The sequence below is a fragment of the Cebus imitator genome, unplaced genomic scaffold (assembly GCF_001604975.1).
Source record: "Cebus imitator isolate Cc_AM_T3 unplaced genomic scaffold, Cebus_imitator-1.0 Scaffold722, whole genome shotgun sequence".
Lineage (NCBI taxonomy): Eukaryota > Metazoa > Chordata > Mammalia > Primates > Cebidae > Cebus > Cebus imitator.
In genome coordinates this window covers 297,291-319,671 of record NW_016108037.1, presented here as the reverse complement: position 1 = coordinate 319,671, position 22,381 = coordinate 297,291, and the positions used below count along the sequence as shown (strand labels likewise).

General features: G+C 48.5%; 1 protein-coding gene across 1 annotated transcript in view; it reads right to left on the bottom strand.

The window, feature by feature from the left end:
• The window catches only part of EIF3D (eukaryotic translation initiation factor 3 subunit D), a 16,218-nt gene extending 6,884 nt beyond the window's left edge, over window positions 1–9,334 (bottom strand). The window contains exons 1-9 of the mRNA XM_017519026.2: window positions 9,142–9,334; window positions 6,237–6,369; window positions 5,898–5,943; window positions 4,929–5,065; window positions 4,232–4,317; window positions 3,543–3,615; window positions 2,205–2,317; window positions 1,296–1,428; window positions 651–798 (exon numbers count right to left, since the gene is read on the bottom strand). Coding sequence (XP_017374515.1) covers window positions 651–798; window positions 1,296–1,428; window positions 2,205–2,317; window positions 3,543–3,615; window positions 4,232–4,317; window positions 4,929–5,065; window positions 5,898–5,943; window positions 6,237–6,359 — 859 coding nt within the window. The 5' untranslated portion in view covers window positions 6,360–6,369; window positions 9,142–9,334. The remainder of the gene's footprint in view (window positions 1–650; window positions 799–1,295; window positions 1,429–2,204; window positions 2,318–3,542; window positions 3,616–4,231; window positions 4,318–4,928; window positions 5,066–5,897; window positions 5,944–6,236; window positions 6,370–9,141) is intronic.
• Window positions 9,335–22,381: the final 13,047 nt, after the last annotated feature.

Here is a 22,381-nt window from a genome sequence, read left to right as displayed (position 1 = left end):
TGAGGCGAGTGGATCGTGAGGTCAAGACTAGTCTGGCCAAGATGGTGAAAGCCTATCTCTACTAAAAATACAAAAATTAGCCAGGCATAGTGGTGGGTGCCTGTAATCTCAGCTACTGAGGAGACTGGGGCAGGGAATTCCTTGAACCTGGGAGGCAGAGGTTGCAGTGAGCCGAGATCGTGCCATTGCACTTCGGCCAGGACAAAGTGAGACTCCATCTCAAAAAACAAAAAAACCCCAAAGTACCCATGTGTAGTGGCACATGCCTGTAATCCCAGCTACTCAGGAGGCTGAGGCAGGAGAATCACTTGAACCTGGGAGGCGGAGGCTGCTGTGAGCCGAGATTTTGCCACTGCACTCCAGCCAGGACAAAGCAAGACTCAGTCTCCAAAAAGAACAAAAAAAGAGCAACATTTGGAAGCCTGCTATTAGGGTGCTGTGAGGACACCAGAAAGCTGAGGCCTCAAGCAGGTACGGCAGTGACAGTTTCTCCTCCTAATCTCTGAAAAGCCTGGGAGAGATTCAGACACTGCTGCTGTCAATGCCCCTGGGAAGACAGACCACTTTCTATCCATTCTCTAGCACTAGAGATTTGTTCTGCACCAACAAAAACACTCAATGCCTCTGAGTTCTCCAGACACGCTTCTTACCAAAGTCAGAGTTGTCTCTCTTGTCAAAGAAGAGTTTGGACCCAACTCTCTGGACGACAATATCCCAGGAATACACTGAGCGGGTACAGCTCATCAGCGTGGCCAGAATGGCATCAGTGGCAAACACATTCCCCTGAGTTTTTGCCAGCTGCAAAGACGATCAAAGAGAGAAGATGGGAGGACGTTCCTAGGTCTCACTGCCCACCCACGTGGATGGGGAAGACTCCTCTGCTGACCACATAAATCCTTAAGAATAAGGAGGCCCCACCTCAATTGTCCAAGAAGGCTGCAGCCAGCCGGCCAGCAAGTTTCAGGTGGCAGTGGCACTGCAGCCGTCTAAGCACTTGCTAGACTCCAGCCGAGTGCTTCAGATGCTTTCGCCTTTGCCCCAATGGTACGTGCTATGTACATCTACCCCCTGCTGCAGATGAGAGAACTAAGGCTCCAGAGACTAAGCTAGGAAGCACGGCAGAACTGGGCTTCAAGTCCAGCTGTGCTTCCCATCAACCTTTCTGGTCTAGGGAAAATGCTTTTACATATAATGCATACATTAATGCCATGTCCTCTGTTCTTTCTGCAGCTTCAACTGTAGAAGCCGACAGACAGCATTCCTAACAAGTGGGAGGGGTGGAGGGAGGCGCACACCTTTCGGATGACAGGGTCGTCTGTGGTGGTGACAGTGTGGAAGATGCGCTTGATGCTCCGCAGTGGCTTCTCACTCCGCGTGGTGATGCGGTCAAAGGCTTTGTCGTAGTATTCTAGAGCCCCACAACACTCACTGCGGGAAGAGCAGGCAAAGACATGCACAGGAAAGGAGATAACCCTGCTTTTTTCTTTTAAGCCATAGATCCAAAGTCTTATCCAAAAGTCTAAAAGAGGCAGAAAACAATTTCTGTTTTCCAGCACAGGAGAGACAAATCCTCAGCGCTTGCTCAGTTCCTGTCCACTTAGCTCCCGGCACAGAACAGAGCAAGCACAGCTCATCCAGCCCAACGCCCCCATTTTAAAGGTAGGGAGACCGAGGCTAAGATAGCAGATGATGAGTTGTAGGGGCATCTGGGTGGGCTGACTTCTGGTCTGGTGCTCTGGTTCCCCACCACCTTACTTCCATCTACTTGCCCTCTGGGGTAAAGAGCTATTTGAAATGTCAGGAGAAGCAAAGATTCTGAAGAACTGCTATGTTTCTCTTCCTGCCAAGAGTTTTATAACTTAATCTCATTGCTCTTTTGCTCGGGATGCCAGGGAACAGAAATATACAGTTCAGTGATCAGCAAATTTCCTTCTGCTTTCTTTCTCTTTCTGCCAAGAGTTGTATGACTTCATTTCTTCTTTGCTCAGAACGTCAGGAAGTTAAAAGAAGTTTGCAGTTTAATATCAGTGAACCTCTTTCTGCTTTTCCATTTTTTACAAACACCCCCGTTAACCTTATGCAACGCGTTTGGAGTAAGTGGCTTCAGAGCCTTTTTGGAAATACTAGGGCTTAAGAAAATACCCATCACCAGCCAGTCCGCCCACAGAAGAGCAGGGTAGAAAGCAGTGAAAGATGCTGCTTACATGTCCTGTGGCTCTGAGACTTCCAAGTAGCGCATCTTCATCAACTGAGGAAAATCCATTTCCTCTTTCACCTCCCAGTCACTACGAACTTCAACTGAAGAGTCTCGGGGTTTCTGCAGTTGAAAACCATTAGAGGTAGAAAAGTAATGGTCCATAAACAACATAAATAAAAGGCAGGCTAAAAATATGAAGAGCTGGCCCAGTATAGTGTCTCAAGCCTGTAAGCCTAGCACTTTGGGAGGCTGAGGTGGGCGGACTGCTTGAGCTCGGGAGTCTGAGACCAGCCTGGGGAACATAGCAAAACCTCGTCTCTATCAAAAATACAAAAATTAGTCAGGTGTGGTCACGCATATCTGTAGTCTCAACGACTCAGATGGCTGGGGTGGGAGGATCGCTTGAACCCAGGAGGCAGAGTTTGCAGTTGGCTAAGATCATGCCACTGCATTCCAGCCTGGGTGACAGAGCCAGACTCTGTCTCAAAAAAGAAGGCAAAAAAAGCAAAAGAAAATACAATATTCTTGGGAAGCAAACCCCAAGTATATGGACGGCTGACTTTTCATACATGCAGGTACACAGACCGACTGTGGGACTTGAGCAAGTGTGGATCTTGGTATATTGAAGGACAACTGTACCAACACACGTTACCACATGGATGTCCCTTGAAAACAGGCTAAATAAAAGCCGCCAGTCACAAAAGACCATATATTGTAGGATTCCATTTATGTAAAGTGTCTAGAACAAAAAATCCAAAGACAGAAAACAGATTCGTAGCTGCCTGGGGCTGGGGGGTTTGGGGGTGTTAGCATTTGGGTGTGCCTCCTGGAATTCACGTGGCAATCTGGTTGCTACTGTGGCAGGTTGGGAGGTAGGGCCTTTAAGAGATTAGGTCGTTAAAAGGAATAAATGCCTCATGCCCTTCTCTGAGAAATGGGCTAACTGCCCCAAGAGTTTAGCCCCCTTTTCTCTGTCGCACCCGCCTCCCTTTCTGTTTTTTTTCTGCCATCCTGTGAAGCAGCATGACGTCCTCACCAGATGCAGCTCCTGATTCAGGACTGCCGAGTCTCCAGAACTGTGAGCTAAAGAAACCACTTTATAATGTGCCCACTCTCAGGTATTCTGTTCTAGCAACAGAATACAGACCAAGACAGGGTGACTATAAAGGGTACAGAGATTTTGAGGGCGATGAAAATGGTCTGAAATTGACCAGTTATACAACTCTGCAAATTACATTAAAAACCACTAAATTGTAGGTATGTGAAGTATATATCCCAATTAAGCTATTATAAAGACAATTGAACAAACAAATTTCCAGGCAGAATTCTGGTATAAATACATCACCTGTGATTTCTGATCCCATTTCTGCCTAACCCCAAATTGCTTCTGGAACTTTTTCTGCAATCGAATGCGTTCTCTGGAATGATAAAAGTATCATGATCTCAGCACAGATCTTTAAATCAGTGGCTTCTTCAAAAGACACAGGCTGCCATCCTCTTCAGCGAAACCTTTCCAGCTCCACTAACTCCTTTCAACTACGAAAAATGGACTTAAAGAAAGGAAGAGACCCAGAGGATGCACGCTGGAGATGCCAGAAAAGGCATACTGCCTCCAATTGCTGACCAGGTATGTTGTGCTTCATCTACAGGGACTGTTCAGTGACAGCTCCAATCTGGGCCGTAGTGGCCTCTGTACCACACAACACCAGGAGGCTCACAGGACCAGCATAAATGGGGCTTCCTGGAGTTGTCCCATAGCACAACTGAGCCTAGGCAAGCTCCAGAGCCTCTTCTTGCCTACCCATGCTTCCCTTCAGTGCACATGGCCAGCATAAGGAGTTAGTTTCCTGCGCATGCTATCTGCCATGAACCCGCCTGAGAACAAGCTAAAATGTGGTGTAACTGGTAGTAGAAACTATCTTCCCCCTTTTTCTTTTTCTCCACAATGGCGATGAAGACAACCATCCCCCTGCTTTGGTCCTATGATTTCCAAGTGCGGCCAGCCTGGAAAGGGCAGCAGGATGAGCATCTCACCTCTCTTTCTGTTTGGCACTCTTAGGCAGGATCTGCAGGTTGAACTGCAACATGTTCCGACGATCTTTGTCTCTGCGGAGGTTCCTCTGGGCATCGGGAAGAAACAACCGTGTTAAAATCTTGGAGTTTGGCTCACAATAGGCAGAACGAGTGGGAGGTCTTCAGAGTAACTTTAGGATGCCAAATCCCAAGTTTCACATCTTACTCTGTGCCTTCACTCTATGGCATCAACAGCTTGGGGGTGTTAGTGGGGGAAGTACTTGGACTTTGCTTAGACGTATACTCCCTTACATATTTTTCATTGAAGTACATTTACTGGGTCTTATTAAGAGTTGCTGTGTTTGCCACTTTAAGTAATAATATGCCACCTGACAGGACCATCTACTTAATAAAGTCTGCAAACAGCAATTAAGTGTGGCGACAGGCACAGGTGCACCTTCTTATCCAGCACAAATATATTTTCAGCATATGGGTCTGATGTCCTAGCTCCTCAACAGAAATGTAAACTATTTAAATGCATCCCTGAACCTAGTGCAAGTTTACCTTGCTACCACTTGTTATGCAACAGTGGCCTGAGATTCACTAGACCCATCATATGCTTCCTTCTCTCATTAGGAGTCACAAGGTAGCATTTTTTAGCAGGTGCTGGCCAATGGCATTAGCCCCAAGATGGTGAGGGTGCTGGCTCTGGGCCTACCTGGGCAAATCTCATCCGATTCCGCTGGTAGGCTGTCTTCTGTGTGCGTGCTGTATCCACCAGCTGGAAGCTACTTTCATCCTCCTCGTGGAAATAAGCATATTGACTTCCGCCACCGAACTGAGAGGAGTATTTATCTGCAGGCAAAGGTGATGGCATGTACTGACTATACCTACCGGCTTGGCCAGATCTGCAGGAGTCTAAAGCCTTGCTATTCAAATGTGGTCCTGAGGCCTGCGGCATTGGCCAGAAGCTTGTTAGACACACAGACTCACAGTGCTACCCCATACCTACTCAATCAGAACCAGCATTCTAACAAGATCCCCAGGTGATTCATATGTACATTCAATTTTAAAAAAACTCTGGCCTAAAGAACTTTGTAAGCCAAGAAGCTGAAGGACTCAAGCTAACCCATTTCACTCTGCTTTACTGAGAATCTGAGTTATTTATTACTAACCACCATCTCCATCATCAGGGGCCCAAGGCAAGTTTGTCTAATAGATGACAATATACTTTCTTGCCAGTCTTAGCCTCAGATATCCTAACTTAGTACTCGAGGCAGCCACTTCCAACTATGTGAAATGGCACGGAGAAAAAGTCTTTTTATGGTACCAGGACAGCGTCTGGCTCTGTCACCAGGCTGGAGTGCAGTGGCATGATCTCGGCTCACTGCAACCTCCGCCTCCTGGGTTCGTGATTCTCCTGCCTCAGCCTCCTGAGTAGCTGGGATTACAGGTGCCTGCCACCACACCTGGCTAATATGTTTAATTTTTTTTTTCTTTTTTTTTTTTTTACGGGTGTCTTGCATTGGAAATATGTTTTCAACAGATTTTGAAATCTGTTCAACAAAGCTACAAATTATTGTTAGCAGCTCCTTCCCATTCTAAAAAGCTTTCAGATGAAGGTCATTAGAAAAGAGAAGAGCTTTCCCAAGGCCTGACTGGGGCAGTGGGTTGCAGAAACACTTACTTGTGTACCTCTTATCTTGGTACGTGGCTCCTGTCCAGTCAGCAACCTATGAAGAACAACAAGGAAAGACAGAACGCGCAAGTCAACCAGGCAAGTTTCTGCAGCCCCAGAAACCCCTGAAAGCGAGAACATAGCATGGAAGAGTCTCAGAATTTGCTCGCAACACCTTTGTAAGAGCCCAGCTCTCCTATGACTACACCCAGAGATGATAACCTTTCTCAGCTGGCAACGCTGTAAGAAATACAGGAGTTAAGCTTTCGAGACAATACCATCTAAACAGGGACTCGAGAGTAGCAGCCACAGCTGCAAAGATTCAGACTCCTGCTGACAGGCAAGTACCTTTCCTAGCCGATCTCCTTTGCTGAACGGCTGGTAGGGCATATCCCGAAACTGCTCGGGAACCGCACAGGGACCCCAGCCTGAAGGGTTGTCCTGGATCACGGGGGTCATGAACTTTGCCATCTTCCAAAACCTTAAAAATATAAATAATGTGAGTAGCTGCATGAACGAAGGCCTTAGAGTACAAAAAGCCCTCCATGTGATGTAAGCAAGGACGTAAATGATAGAATTCAAAAAGCAACACGCAAAATGGAACCCTTGACTGTCGAGCCACCACTACTGTTTTCTTGTAAATGATACTTAAAATTGAGAAGAATGCAAACAAAACTGATTTACCATATTTCATTAATTCCACGACACTCTCTTTTTACTGTAAAATGAGGCTGCACCCTGTGCTTGACAGGGCGTCCTACTGATTGGTAGTTTTTCTTTTGTGTTATGTAATAAAAGCATTTAAAGAAATTCAATTGTGTCAGATTTGATACAATGTACTAACTTTTTTCAAATATAATAACCTTGTTTTGGTTCTCAGATACATCTTCACCAACTCATACAAACTCAACTTCTCTAAGCCTTAGTAGTCTTTTTCTTTTCTTTTTGTGGTGGAGTCTTGCTCTGTTGCCCAGACTGGAGTGCAGTGGCATAATCTTGGCTCAGTGCGACCTCCACCTCCTGGGTTCAAGTGATTCTCCTGCCTCAGCCTTCAGAGTAGCTGGGATTACAGGCATGTGTCACCACGCCCAGCTATTTTTTGTGTTAGCAGAGATGGGGTTTCACCATGTTGCTTGTCCAGGCTGGTCTCGAACTCCTGACCTCAAATGATCCGCCCGCCTCGGCCAAAGTGCTGGGATTACAGGCGTGAGCCACTGTGCCCGGTCGGTCGCCTTAGACATTTTCATCTCCAAAATAAATAAGATCCTTGTTTTAACCACTTTGTAAAATGCCACACAAGTATTCAGACTTGCAAAAATACATTTATGCATATAGAGTGCCGAGGAAAAAGGATCTTTAAGTATATCCCGAAATTCAATTTTCCTTTCTTACTGTTTTAATTTTCTGCCATCAACGAAAACCCTGTGTGCAGAGCAAGTGGACATGAAGCCAGGCAAAATAACTGCCAGGTGGCCAAGGAGGTCCCCATAGACCTCATGCCCACAGTGGCCATGTCAAATGTTCATGAATACTGCCACGCACTGTTCTTAGTGTTTACCATGCATTCATTCTTTCAATCTTGCCAACAGTCCTGGGAGGTAGGAGCCAATGTTATAGGTACTTTCCAGATAAGAAAACCAAAGCATAGAGAAATAAAGAAATTGCCCAAAGTTGAAATGCTAGTTGATGCAAAATGTGAACCAAGCAGTCTGATTTGATTCCACAATCTGCATAATGCAATAGCCCTCACAGGAATTAAAAAACCGGGGCTCTATAGCAGATGGCTGCCTAACACTTCCTATCAAAAACCTACACATTTATCATCCGTTGTAACCTGCAAATGCTTAGAAGGTGAGTTCCTAGAGGAAAATTCACTACACAAATATTTCTTGGAGGCCAGATGTGGTGGGTCATGCCTGTAATCCCAGCATTTTGAGAGGCCAAGGTGGGTGGATCACGAGGTCAGGAGTTTGAGACCAGCCTGGTCAACATGGTGACACCTGGTCTCTACAAAAAATACAAAAAGTAGCCAGGCATGGTGGTATGGACTTGTAATCCCAGCGACTCAGGAAGCTGAGGCAGGAATCGCTTGAACCCGGCAGGCAGAGGTTGCAGTGAGCGAAGATCACGGCATTGCACTCCAGTCTGGGCAACAGAGCGAGACTCCATTTTGAAAAAAACAAATATTTTTTGGAGGCTGGAGAGCAATCAGAGAGAACAGGATAACGAACTCAGTAAACTCTCCTCAAAGACCCATGCTGGGGAGATTGAGGCTTCCTTCAGAGAGGACATTTGGGTGACAGCAACACAGAATGAACCCAGAAACTTTATCTTCCTAGTAGGAACTATAGGAAGAGGACAGAAGAAAAGAGTGGTGGTCTTGAAACAATTCATATTAAATATTACTGAACCCCTACGTGTCAGGCACTATGCCAGATACTTAAACGCCCTTAACACCCCCACTCCCACTTTAGAGACAAAAATTTGAAGCTCAGCCTAGTCAAGCAGCTGACCTCATCATTTCGAAACAGATTTGATTTCCAGGGTTGCGGGCTGTCAGTCCAGCTTTCTTTTCATGATATTACAGCTGGGCAGCCCAATATCCTGTCTTTAATAGTCTTTTTTTTTTTTTTTAAAAGGAGAGCAGAACGGAACCAGCAGAAACTGAGCCACTCAGTAAAAACGAAGTAACAGCTGTATTGGTCACAGGGGCACGGCAGGGAGGCACCAAGAGAGCAGTCAGAAGGGGCTCGGTGGCTGGCAGGCCACTACAGTTCGTACGCCGTCAATCGCTGAACCGGGGGTGGGGTAGGTTTAAGATCAGAGATCAAATCTACTCTTCTAACGTAGCCTCCCGTTTCACAAAAAAGGGAAGGTAACCTATGCACTATGAATTCCTCAGAACAGGGGCCAAACACCGCTCAGCCTGGCACCCCTAGGACCCCACTGAAAAACTCGGAGTCTATGGACACTTCAGAAATACCTTGTGACCCAAATGAGTTAAGTGACAATCAAAACCCAACCCATGGGCACTGAGCAGAGCCTAGGGCCAGGGACCTCATCCACTACTGTCCCGGGTCCAGTAGTGTGCGGAACCTAGGGCCCCCGAAGGTGGATTCCTGCCCCGCCCAGTAGAGGGACCACAACGGCAGGAAGGGACTAACAGAGGTCTCTTCCGGGAGGCTCCCGAAGTCTGGGCCTAGTCGGAGCCGGCTTCAAAGGTCCGCAGGAACCTATGAAACACGCCGCTCACCTGCAACAGCCTCGGCCGGCCGGGATGGCAACAGATGGTGCGGGCCGGGCACCTCGTTTGCAGAAGCTCGCCGAGAAACCAGGAAAAGAGGAAACATGCGCGCGCAGTAGGCGCTACCGTAAACACAACCGGCGCTGTCGTAAACTGCACCCACCCCCGCTTCCTCTGGGTTGGGCGGAAGAACTCATGAGCCGTAAAGCGAAGGTTCACCCGGATATCCGTTAATGAGCTGTGCGAGGTGTCCTCAATAGCCTACTAGGCGTCCGGACGCCAGAGGTGTGATTGCTATTACGTCAGGCGGTGTCCGGGGTAGCTCAAAGAGGGTGTTCATCATTGAAATGTGGCGACCGCGCAATCGAAGCTGGAGGCGGGGAGCGGTTGGCGCCCCTCTGTGTCCCACAATGCTTCGCGGGCCGCCTCGGTCTCCATGTATCTCACAGTCACCCGCGACTCCCCGCCTGCTCTATCCGCATGCTTAGTGTGCTTCTCAGCGCAGGGGGCGGTCGGTTGGGGTTTTAGGCTCAGAGGTGCCAAGTGACCTGACTAGATCACACTGCTAGTTTAGGGTTATAGCCGCCAGAGTTCAAACCATATTTCCACGGTTCTGAAACTTAATTGTAGGGCAGAGATTTCTGTTACACTGTTTTTATTTATTTTAGACAGCTTTGTTCCCCAGGCTGGAATGGAATGGCAGGATCACGGCTCATTGCACCTTCGACTTCCCAGGCATGAGCGATCCTCCCAGCTCAGCCTCCCGAGTAGCTGGTCAACGCAGGCACGCACCACCACGCCTGCCTGATTTTTGTGTTTTTGGTAGAGATGGGGTTTTTACCATGTTGCTCAGGTTTGTCTCAAACTCCTGAGCTCAAGCAGTGCACCCACCTTGGCCTCCCAAAGGGCTAGGATTACAGGCATGAGCCATCATACCCGGCCAGCTAATTATTTTTTAAAAATTTGGGCCGGGCGTGGTGGGTCACGCCTGTAATCCTAGCCCTTTGGGAGGCCGAGACGAGGATCACCTGAGGTCAGGAGTTCGAGACCAGCCTGGCCAACATAGTGCAACTCTTAACTAGCCGTGTGTGGTGGCACATGCCTCTAATCCCAGCTAATCGGAGGCTGAGACAGGAGAATCGCTTCAACCCGGGAAGCCGAGGTTGCATTGAGCTGAGATCGCCCCATTGCACTCCAGCCTGAGCAACAAACAGCAAAACTCCGTCTCCAAAAAAAAAAAAAAAAAAAAAAAAAAATTGTTTTTTTGTAGAGACAGGGTCTTACTCTGTTGCCTGGGCTGGTCTCTAACTCCTGGTCTAAAGTGATCCTCTCGCCTCAGTGTCCGGAGCAGCTGAGACTACAGGTGCATGCCACCATACCTGGCTAATATTTTTTTCCCCCGGAGATTCGCTCTGTCATCCAGGCTGGAGTGCAGTGGCACGATCTCAGCTCACTGCAACCTCCGCTTCCCGGGTGCAAGCAATTCTCCTGCCTCAGCCTCCCCAGTAGCTGGGATTGCTGGTGCTTACCACCATGCCCAGCCAATTTTTGTATTTTTAGTACATAAAGGATTTTCACTGTGCCCGTCTGCCTGGCTAATTTTTTAAAAAAATTTTGTGGAAGGCCGGGCGCGGTGGCTCAAGCCTGTAATCCCAGCACTTTGGGAGGCCGAGGCGGGTGGATCACGAGGTCAAGAGATCGAGACCATCCTGGTCAACACGGTGAAACCCCGTCTCTACTAAAAATACAAAACATTAGCTGGGCATGGTGGCGCGCGCCTGTAATCCCAGCTACTCAGGAAGCTGAGACAGGAGAATTGCCTGAACCCAGGAGGCGGAGGTTGCGGTGAGCCGAGATCGCGCCATTGTACTCCAGCCTGGGTAACGAGCGAAACTCCGTCCCAAGGAAAAAAAAAAAAAAAAATTTTGTGGAGACAAAGTCTCTTCATATTGCGAAGGCTGGTCTTGAACTCCTGGGCTCAAGCAGTCCTCCTGCTTCAGCCTTCCAAAGTGCTGGGATTGTAAGTGTGAGCCACCACACTTGACCAGGATGGTATTTTTAAAAATTCAGATTCTGAGTCTCACTTTGATAGATTGTATGGATATGTTTATGCTGGAACCCAGGAACTCCGCATTCATTGAGATTCCGAAGTGACGACTCAGGAACTGCTTTACTACACTAGATGACAGTGCTGTCCCCTCAGCAACTCCCAGCCTATGGAGTTCCTCCTGGTGTGTTTGTTTTGGAACTTTAAAACAATGAAAGAGAATCTGAGGGCATGACTTTATTCAAACCTCAGACCCTTTCTACCCAGCATAGATTTCCTTAGCCTTCTGGCATGTCTCCTTTTTTAGAAAATGTATGTCATTAGACATATCTGATGTCTAGGCTCTGCCACTTTCTAGCTGTGTGTGGCCTTCACATCCCTGGTCCTGTTTCCTTATTTGTAAATTGGAGATGATAGAGGGTGCTGTGAGGGTGAAAATAAATGTATGTGAAAGGAGTTAGTAATCACACTTAACAGTTGGGTGAACTTGGACAGGTTATTCAACCTCTCGAAACCTGCTTATTTATCTGAAAAATGAGAATGCTCATAGCAGCACCTGTTTCCCTAAGCTGTCTCCCAACTGTTCATTTTTTCCCCCTAATTTTTGTTAATGGTATCTGGTGAATTGCGCCCAGTGGAAAACCTCAGTCATCATTTGTAGTTCCTTTTCACTTCCCTACCACATTTAGAGCTTTACTAAGTTCTCATTATTCTACGTGCACAATACATCTTGAATACTATCTTTTTTTTTTTTTTTTTTTTGAGATGGAGTCTTGCTCTGTTGCCAGCCTGGAGTGCAGTGGCACGATCATCTTGGCTCCCTGTAATCTCCACTTCCTGGGTTCAAGCATTTCTCCTGCCTAAGCCTCCTGAGTAGCTGGGACTACAGGTGTGTGCCACCATGCCCAGCTAATTTTTGTATTTTTAGTAGAGACAGGATTTCCCCATGTTGGCCAGGATGATCTTGATCTCTTGACCCCCTGATCTGCCCGCCTCAGCCTCCCAAAGTGTTGGGATTACAGGCGTCAGCCACCGCGCCCGGCTGAATGCTGTCACTTTTTACTCCCATCTCACATCATGCTTGGATACACTCTTGCTGCTCTAGGGTTTCTTTTCTTTTTCTTTCTTTCTTTTTTGTGTGTGAGACGGCCTCTCCCTCTGCGGCCAGGCTGGCGTGCAGTGGCGCCATCCCGGCTGACTGCAACTTCCGTTTTCCGGTTTCAAGCAATTCTCCCGCCTCAGCCTCCCGAGTAGCTGGGACTACAGGCACGAGCCACCACGCTCGGCTGAATTTTTTTTGTATTTTCAGTAGAGACGGAATTTCACCATGTTGGCCAGGATGGTCTCCATCTTCTGACCTCGTGATCCACCTGCCTCGGCCTCCCAAAGTGCTGGGGTTACAGGCGTGAGCCACCGCGCCCGGCCGATTGGCTCTCCTTGCTGTCCTGTCCTGCTCCATCCCTTTCAGGTAAGACAGGCGCATTTTCTAATAGTAAGCTCCTGTGTCTTAAAAAAGAAAATAACATTGATTGAGTGCTTACTTTATGCCAGGCACGGTGCTACAGGCTTTATATAAATAATTTCATCTTTGATTTTTTTCTAAAAGTTCCTTGAAATTGCCACGGACCTTCCCATTCATGCAGGTGGGGAGAAAGAGGCTTAGAGCAGTTGAGTACTTGGCTCAGTGAACAAATGGTGGAGCCAGGATTTGAGAGCAGTTTTGTGGACTCAGAAGCTTCCACCCTTACAGGGGTGGTGAAGAAGGCCAACCACCCAGCCAAGCCCACCCCAAATTCCTGTCCAACAGAAAACGAGAGAGATAAATACAAAGACAGTTGCAGGGTTGTCTGGCCCTTCCTTTGTCTCTTGCCTGCTCTCTCTAAGAACTCAGAGCCTTGCATCTTGAATATCAGCGGCAGCTCCAGAATTTCCCCGTGGGAGGGGCTTACTGAGAGCACTCCGGTGAAAGGGGCAGCCCTGGGCTTGCCTGGGAGCTGTGCCTGTAACAGGTATCCTGTTTTCTGGAGGATGCAGGTTTGTTGGGGGAGAGCATCCCGGGAACTGTAAGGGGACTGAGCCTGCTCCCGAAGCCATCTCTCTCTCTTTCTCTTTTTTTTTTGAGACAGAGTCTTGCTTTGCCGTCCAGGCTGAAGGGCAGTGGTGCGATCTTGGCTCACTGCAACCTCCGCTTCCCAGTTCAGGTGATTCTCCCATCTCAGCCTCCCGAATAGCTGGGATTACAGGCACCCATCACCACACCCAGCAAATTTTTGTATTTCTAGTAGTAATTTTTGTATTTTAGGTTTTGCCATGTTGGTCAGGCTGGTCTCAAACTCCAGACCTCAGGTGATCCACCTGCCTTACCTTCCAAAAGTGCTGGGATTACAAGCGTGAGCCACTGAGCTGGAAGCCATCTCTGGGCAAAATACTGCTGAGCATTCAAACGGTACAGCATTAGCAGAAAGAAAAGGAAGCAGCATCGATTTCCCAAACACTCTCTGCAAGGCACCTCATGCATTTTGATTATTCTAGACTGTGTGTCAAGAGTTGTTGTCAGGATCTGAAGTGCATTCTGAGAACTTGGCCAAATGTAGGGTGGTGTATGATTTACCATTCAAATTGGGGCACTTTGGGAGAGAGAAAGGGATTACTATCAATCATTATGGCAGTTAAAAGGTGTAAACTGGGATTGTCCCACTTAAACTGGGAGGTATGGTCACTCTATGCAGAAGGGAAAGAAAATGGTCCTCTGTTACTGGTTATCTGCTGCTGTGTAACAAATCACACCAAAAGCTACTGGCTGAAAACAACAAGTCTTTTTATTATGTCTCTTAGTTTCTGTGGGTCAGGAATTTGGGGAGGGCTTGGCTGGGTGGTTCTGACCTGGGGTCTCTCATGCTTCATAGCTTGGTGTGGATGGAGCTTCTCTTTCTCTCTCTCTCCAGTTAGCCTCAGGGTCTCTCTGTTTAGTGAGTCCACGTGGGGAGTTTAGAACAAGGATTCTCGTCAGCAAGCTGGCGAAATTATGCAGCACCACTCCCATGCCTGTAACTTGTTGGTTCCAAGTGAGTCATAAGCCTGCCCAGAGTCAAGGGCGAGGGAGGGCAGAGAATTTCTTGCTGGGTAAAGCAAAAGGTACTGGAGCAAGTATGTGGAGTGGGAGATGCTGTCGCGGACATCTTAGGGGTGGATGTACACTGGCCTTTTCCTTTTTTCTTGAGACAGAGTCTCACTCTGTCGCCCAGGCTGGAGTGCAGCGGTGCCATCTCAGCTCACTGCAAGCTTTGCCTCCCAGTTGTAGGCAATTCTCCAGCCTCAGCCTCCTGAGTAGCTGGGATTACAGATGTGTGCCACCATACGCAGCTAATTTTTGTATTTTTACCATGTTGGTCAGACTGGTCTCGAACTCCTGACTTCGTCATCTGCCTGCCTAGGCCTCCCAAAGTGCTGGGATTACAGGCGTGAGCCACCATGCCTGGCCTCCTTTTTTTTTTTTTTTTGAGACGGAGTTTTGCTCTTGTTGCCCAGACTGGAGTACAATGGTGTGACCTTAGCTCACTACAACCTCCACCTCCCAGGTTCCCGCGATTCTCCTGCCTCAGCCTCCTGAGTAGCTGGGATTCCAGGCCCCTGCCACCACACCTGGCTAATTTTTAAATTTTTTTGTAGAGACAGGGTCTTACTCTGTTGCCTGGGCTGGTCTCTAACTCCTGGTCTAAAGTGATCCTCTCGCCTCAGTGTCCGGAGCAGCTGAGACTACAGGTGCATGCCACCATACCTGGCTAATATTTTTTTCCCCCGGAGATTCGCTCTGTCATCCAGGCTGGAGTGCAGTGGCACGATCTCAGCTCACTGCAACCTCCGCTTCCCGGGTGCAAGCAATTCTCCTGCCTCAGCCTCCCCAGTAGCTGGGATTGCTGGTGCTTACCACCATGCCCAGCCAATTTTTGTATTTTTAGTACATAAAGGATTTTCACTGTGCCCGTCTGCCTGGCTAATTTTTTAAAAAAATTTTGTGGAAGGCCGGGCGCGGTGGCTCAAGCCTGTAATCCCAGCACTTTGGGAGGCCGAGGCGGGTGGATCACGAGGTCAAGAGATCGAGACCATCCTGGTCAACATGGCGAAACCCCGTCTCTACTAAAAATACAAAAAATTAGCTGGGCATGGTGGCGTGTGCCTGTAATCGCAGCTACTCAGGAGGCTGAGGCAGGAGAATTGCCTGAACCCAGGAGGCGGAGGTNCTCTTGTTGCCCAGACTGGAGTACAATGGTGTGACCTTAGCTCACTACAACCTCCACCTCCCAGGTTCAAGCGATTCTCCTGCCTCAGCCTCCTGAGTAGCTGGGATTACAGGCACCTGCCACCACACCTGGCTAATTTTTTTGTATTTTTAGTAGAGACAGGGTTTCTCCATGTTGGCCAGGCTGGTCTCAACCTCCCTACCTCAGGTGATCCGCCCGCCTCGGCCTCCCAAAGTGTTGGGATTACAGGTGTGGGTCACATTGCCTGACCCAGACTGGTCTTTTCTAAGAGTCGTCAGTTTGGTTATCTGCAATCATGACTGAGGAGCGTGGGGTACATCAATGCCAGGCAAAGTTTCTGCAGGAGTCTGGCTCAGAGTGGGAGGCCTGGAATATGATCCTGGTTTATCAAGGGGAAACTGGTCAGTTACCTTGCACCTTCTTTGGAGAAAGAGTGAATGGAGGAGTCCCTCAGTAGAGGGCATATAGGAAGGGGGTGGTCACAGAGCCAGGGCTGGCATTGTCCAGGGCACAGGCTCTTGCTTGTTCTGACCCAAGCATCATCCCCATTTCCAGGGAAGACTGTCCCGCTAAAAGAGAAGGGGCTTCAAGCTGCTCTGTGATAGACTTTTTTTTTTTTTGAGATAGAGTCTTGCTCTGTCGCCAGGCTGGAGTGCATGGTGCAATCTCGGCTCACTGCAGCCTCTGCCTCCTGGGTTCAAGCAATTCTCCTGCCTCAGCCTCCTGAGTAGCTGGGATTACAAGCGCCCGTCACCATGCCTGGCTAATTTTTGAATTTTTAGTAGAGATGGGGTTTCACCGTGTTGTGTAGGCTGGTCTTGAACTCCTGACCTCAAGTTATCTGCCTACCTCGGCCTCCCAAAGTGCTGGGATTACAGGCGTGAGCCACTGTGCCCGGCCGATCAATGCTTCTTAATGCTGTTGTTTATTCTGACTCCCTCCCACCAAGCAGTGCTGTGATACCATGGATCCTCATGGAACCTGTGCCGTAGGGAAGCATGTGCTGGTTAGGCTGACGGAGGTGCTCCATTCTATTGGTGGGGTAATTATTTATTTATTTGAGACCAAGTGTCACTCTGTAGCACAGGCTCGAGTGCAGTGGCACGATCTGGGCTCACCTCAGCTTTTGCCTCCCAGGTTCAAGCAATTCTCCTGCCTCAGCCTCCTGAGCAGCTGGGATTACAGGTGTGCACCACCACGCCTGGCTAATTTTTGTATTTTTAGTACAGATGGGGTTTCACTATGTTGGTCATGCTGGTCTTGAACTCCTACCTCGTGATCCACCCACCTCAGCCTCCCAAAGTGCTGGGATTACAGGCGTGAGCCACTGTGCCCGGCTTGGTATTTATTGTGCTCTCCAATAATAAATGGATCTTCTGCTATGCATCAGCTTTATGTGTGGTCAAAGGGAAGTCGGTCCCTGCCTTGTGTGCAGATATATCCCGGATATCCTGTGGTGGATTCATCTTGTTGGGACCTGTCAGTGTGGCCAGCTTCTCTTCTAGGGTGGCAGCCTGCATTTCCTTGTGTGTCTTCTAAGAAGCACCATAGGAACTATCACCCCATTTTATAGATGAGAACACTGAGGCTCAGAGAGGAGGAATGTCTTGCCCCAGGTGAACCAGCTGGTCAGGGTGCAGTTGGAACAGAAACCCAGGTGTGCCTGAAACCAAAGCTGGTGCTCTCCATGCCCAATTCCCAAACCTCCACAGCTCTGAAAATCTAAAGCTTTTTCATGAGATTGGGGCAGGCATTTGATGGCAAATCTGATATGCATTGGATGCGAGGTTATTTATAGTCTTTATTTTGTCCCACTTAGCGTGAATATTTATACATTTTGCTGCAGAAAAATGAAAGGGTTTGTGGAATATCGCTCCAGCGCTCGCTGGCTCGTCACCTGATAAGCGGTAGATCCACTCCAAAACCTTTCAGGAATCCGAAGAATTCCAAGTTATAAAGCACACTGAGGCTGGATGTGGTGGCTTCACGCCTGTAATCCCAGCACTTTAGGAGCCTGAGGTGGGTGGATCATCTGAGGTCAGGAGTTCGAGACCAGCCTGGTCAACATGGTGAAACCCCATCTCAAATAATACAAAAATCAGCTGGGCGTGGTGGTATGCATCTATAAGTCCAGCTACTTGGGAGCCTGAGGCATGAGAATTGCTTGAACCCGGGAGGTGGAGGTTGCAGTGAGCCAAAATTGCACCACTGTACTCCAGCCTGGGTGACAGAGTGAAACTGTGTTTCAAAGTAAATAAATAAAAAAAAAAAAATAGAAAGCACATTGAGACTCGAGGGTTTCAGATGAGAAATTGTGGACCTGCGCTATCTGTACCGATCTTTTCTGTCTCAGTTAAGCGGAGATCACTACCCCCATTTTGCAGATGAGACAGATCGAGGGCAAGGAACATGGTGCCCCAGGTAGAACGGCAGCCATTTTATCATCCTCTTGGAGGATGTGCCAATAGGAAGGGAAGCTGTTGAGTCACCAGCCCACCCCAGCCTCCCAAGAACCTTGTTGTCTCAGCAAAATTTCAGAAATAGAAAACCTGGAAAGATGAAAGTCCCAAAGAAGGCTGCAAGTTCCCCGGAAGACAGGGAGGCTTGCTGTACGTTCCGACGGTCCGCATTCAAAATTATTTTTTATTTCAGCTGCATGTACACTCACCCGTCACAGGACCAGTTCTCAGTTCTCAGAATAGAGAGGCACCTGTTGAATCATCCACCCTACTTCCTGCCTCGTGTGGGCACGTCTCCAAGTGCTGAGCCATCCGCTTCGCTGCCGTGGCCTGAGATATATCAGGATTTGCAGCCCTGGCGTCAGGAGACAAAATAGATTCCATTTCCTTCGGAACCATTTAGCTAGTTTAGAGAGTGTTTGACTGTTTCAATGGGATGAGCAATAACCAGGCCTTTCCTTGGCTCCATCTCCCTGCTCCATATGTTTCTTCTGTTGTAAGCTGGGACTTGGTGTCTTAGGACCAAAGAGAAACTTGGATTTTGGCTTGATCTGGCCGTATAGTTGTGGGCCAGTAGGTGCCCCTCTCTGAACCTGAGGCCTCCGCTTTTGGCAGCACGGTGTTGTTCTCATCTCTCTTCATTTTTTCAAGATGGAGTCTTGCTCTGTCGCTCAGGCTGGAGTGTGGTGGTGTGATCTCGGCTCACTGCAACCTCCGTTTCTGGGTTCAAGCGATTCTCCTGCCTTAGCTTCCTGAGTAGCTGGGATTACAGATGCCCACCACCATACCCGGCTAATTTTCATATTTTTTAGTAGAGATGGGGTTTCACCATGTTGTCCAGGCTGGTCTCGAACTCCTGACCTCAAGTGATTCACCTGTCCCAGCCTCCCAAAGTGCTGGGATTACAGGCACGAGCTGCTGTGCAGGGCCAAGTAACCCAGAGTCTAATGGGGAAATTAGATATGGCTAATCCAGGGGCTGCAATATCTATAAAGTCCTTAATGAAATATATTTTAGTCTGTTTAAAAAGCAGATTTCACCTAAAAGTCCAGCTTTTTTTGAAACAGAGTCTTGCTCTGTCATCCAGACTAGAATGCAATGGCATGATCTCAGCTCACTGCAACCTCTGCCTCCTGGTTCAAGTAATTCTCCTGCCTCAGCCTCCCAAGTAGCTGGGATTACAGGCACCCACAACCATGCCTGGCTAATTTTTGTATTTTTAGTAGAGACAGAGTTTCACCATGTTGGCCAGGCTGGTCTTGAACTCCTGACCTCAGGTGATCCACCCGCTGCGGCCTCCCAAAGTGCTGGGATTACAGACGTGAGCCACTACGTCTGCTCCCTGGCTTCTCTTAACATCTGACATCACCAGGCTGGCCTTCCTGCGTGATGAGAAGAAGCTGGAGCTGAATAGGAGCTGCCCCCTTGGCCAGGGGCTCTCTACTTTGCCTCAGTCCCCACTACTCCCTATTGCCCCATATTCAGCCTTCTTCATAGTCATGCGCGTTTGCTGCTTGGGCCTCTGGGAGTTTGCTGATAAATTGCACTGCAGCACTGTGGGTGCTGTGAGAGCACAATGAGCAATAATAACTCAGCCTTGGGCAGTCAGGAAAAGCTTCCCAAGGGAAGCGAAGTCGCAGCTGCTTCTCTATAAAACCTGCAGATGCTGCTGAACACCCTCATCTTTATGGCTCAAGGACATGAATAAAGGACGCAAAGTCAGAGCTCACGAGGAATCTCTGCCATAAAGCCACCGAGGCCCAGTGGCTTGTCTGGGCTCACACAGCCCACTGATGGCAGAAGTGTGGCTAGAACTAGGATTACCAACCAGAAACATTTCTGGACTACTTTCTCTAGAACCAGCGCTGTCAACCAGAAACAGTTCTGGGTCACCCGACCTCCCCTTGTCTTTGGATCCCTCAGGAGTTAGAGGATGATTTGTGCTCTGGAATCTTGGACTCGAAACCTGTCTCTGCCTCTTACTTGTAGTATGACCTCAGATAAGTCACTTCCTTGCCTTGGACCTCAGTTTCCTCATCTGTAAGGTAGGGCTAAGGATTCTGATATCAGTATTCTGAGGGCCAAATGCTGAGAAAGTGGACAGGGGGGAATCTCAGACATCTCATCAGCGCAAGCAAGAGGACTCTAGATGTGCGAGGGTTATTATGATCGTTGACAAATAGCCACCTTCTCCCAATAGATTTTGGCACCATCTGTTTAACAGTGACCTTGAAGGGGGTCCACTCCCCCCATTGCCTTCGCCAGTCCCTTAAAGGAGCACGCACGGCCTTCGGTGAGGCTTGGACTCAGCAAGGGAAGATTCTCTGACTTTGGCTGTGAGCAGGACCCTGAATGCAGAGCCCAGGGGTTTCCCTCCCCTAGGAGGCTCCAAGGTCACGGCGGATACTGGGGTAGAAATGGGAAGGAAGCAGAATTTCCTGGGCAAAAGAGGAGAAATGTCAACAATTCTTTTGTTTTCTTTGAAGCACCTACCTGCCTATCAGGGTCTCCCTGTAAGTCCCATTTCTGTGGCTGGAACTATCAAGGCTCCCTCACTTTGGGGAGGTCCCATTGTCCTGAGTTCAAATCCTGACTTTTCTCCTTATTAGTTCAGTGTGACTTTGGGCAAGATATCAAACTCTTCTGAACCCCAATGTCCTCATCTACAAAATAGGCCTCTTGGAGTACTTATTTGGTAAGGTTTAGTGGGAAGTATGTGAGATTATGTGCTAAAGGGTTTAGCACAGTGCGGAGCTCAGTCAATGCCCGTTACTGCTGTTATTGGAAATTGTAATGATCACCACTCATCGTGTTTGTACAGCACTTCACCATATCCTTTTTCCTTTTTTTTTTTGAGACAGAGTCTTGCTCTGTTGCCCAGGCTGGAGTGCAGTGGCACAATTTCGGCTCACTGCAAACTCTGCCCCCTGGGTTCAAGCAATTCTCCTGCCTCAGCCTCCTGAGTAGCTGGGATTACAGGTGCATGCCACCATGCCCAGCTAATTTTTGTATTTTTAGTAGAGACGGGGTTTCACCAAGTTGGCCAGGCCGATCTCGAACTCCTGACCTCATGATCCACCCGCCTCGGCCTCCCAAAGTGCTGGGATGACAGGCGTGAGCCACCGTGCCCGGCCAGCACTTGACTATTTCTAAACTTGTTGCGCTTCTCTTAAGCCATTTGACCTTCACAATGACTCTCTCAGGTGACTGGTGCAGGGATCATGACCTCATTACACAGATGAAACAACTGGTGCCCAAAGAAGGCAACAGTCTACTCAAGGTCACACAGCTTGTGAGTGGCACAGCCAAGTTCAAGCCTTCTTTTTTTTTTTTTTTTTTGAGACGGAGTCTCACTTTGTCACCCAGGCTGGAGTGCAGTGGTGTGATCTTGGCTCACTGCAACCTCTGCCTCCCAGGTTCAAGCGATTCTCCTGCTTCATTCTCTTAAGTAGCTGGGATTACAGGTGCACGCTACCATGCCCGGCTAATTTTTGTATTTTTAGTGGAGATGGGTTTCCTTTCACCATGTTGGTCAGGCTGGTCTCGAATTCCTGACTTTGTGATCCCCCCCACTTCAGCCTCCCAAAGTGCTGGGATTACAGGTGTATGCCACCATGCCCGGCCCCCTACCTTTTTTTGAGAGACAGTCTCACTCTATTGCCCAGACTAGAGTGCAGTGGCATGATCTTGGCTCACTGCAACCTCTGCCTCCCAGATTCAAATGATTTCCTGCTAATTTTTGTATTTTTAGTAGAGACAGGGTTTCACCATATTGGCCAGGATGGTCTCAAACACCTCACCTCAAGTGATCCACCCGCCTTGGCCTCTCAAAGTGCTGGGATTACAGGTGTGAGCCACTGCTCCCGGCCTCAAGTCTTCTTAGATGAAGAATGAACAGCACCTGTGGAACAGAGCCAGTCCGGAGCAGCAGGCTTTGACCACGTGCTTGGGTTGTTCCCCAGGGGCTTCGTATCTCCTCAAAACTACTTGATAGAGAAATAATCCAGAATGCTGTTTCAAACCCTTGTTGCACCTGTTTATACTCTGAGCCTGTACCACCTGTAGGGGCGAAGAAACTTCTCCTTGCTCCGTGGTGTCAAACTGACTTTTCCTTGCATTTGTCCTGAAAGGACCTCAGCAGCCCCCCTCCCTATTGGGTCCCTCGTACACTCTGCCGGAAGGGCTGTGTTCTGCACTGTGGCCACACGATGGCGCTGCTCCACCACTCATGAAAAGTCATGCCCAGTCCCGGGACGGCGTTTCAGTGCATCAAAGATCAATTAAATACCTAATGTGTGCAAGCCACTGTGACTGCTGAGGGGAGGGCTTCAGTTATTCAATGTTGTTAAGCTATATTAATGATAACAGCAGTAATGACATTGGTACAGGGCTTCATAGTTTATTGAGCAATTTAATGGATTATCTGGTTCTATCTGCCAAGTAGTCCTGATGTGTTAGATCAGGTGAGTCTTTCTACCCCA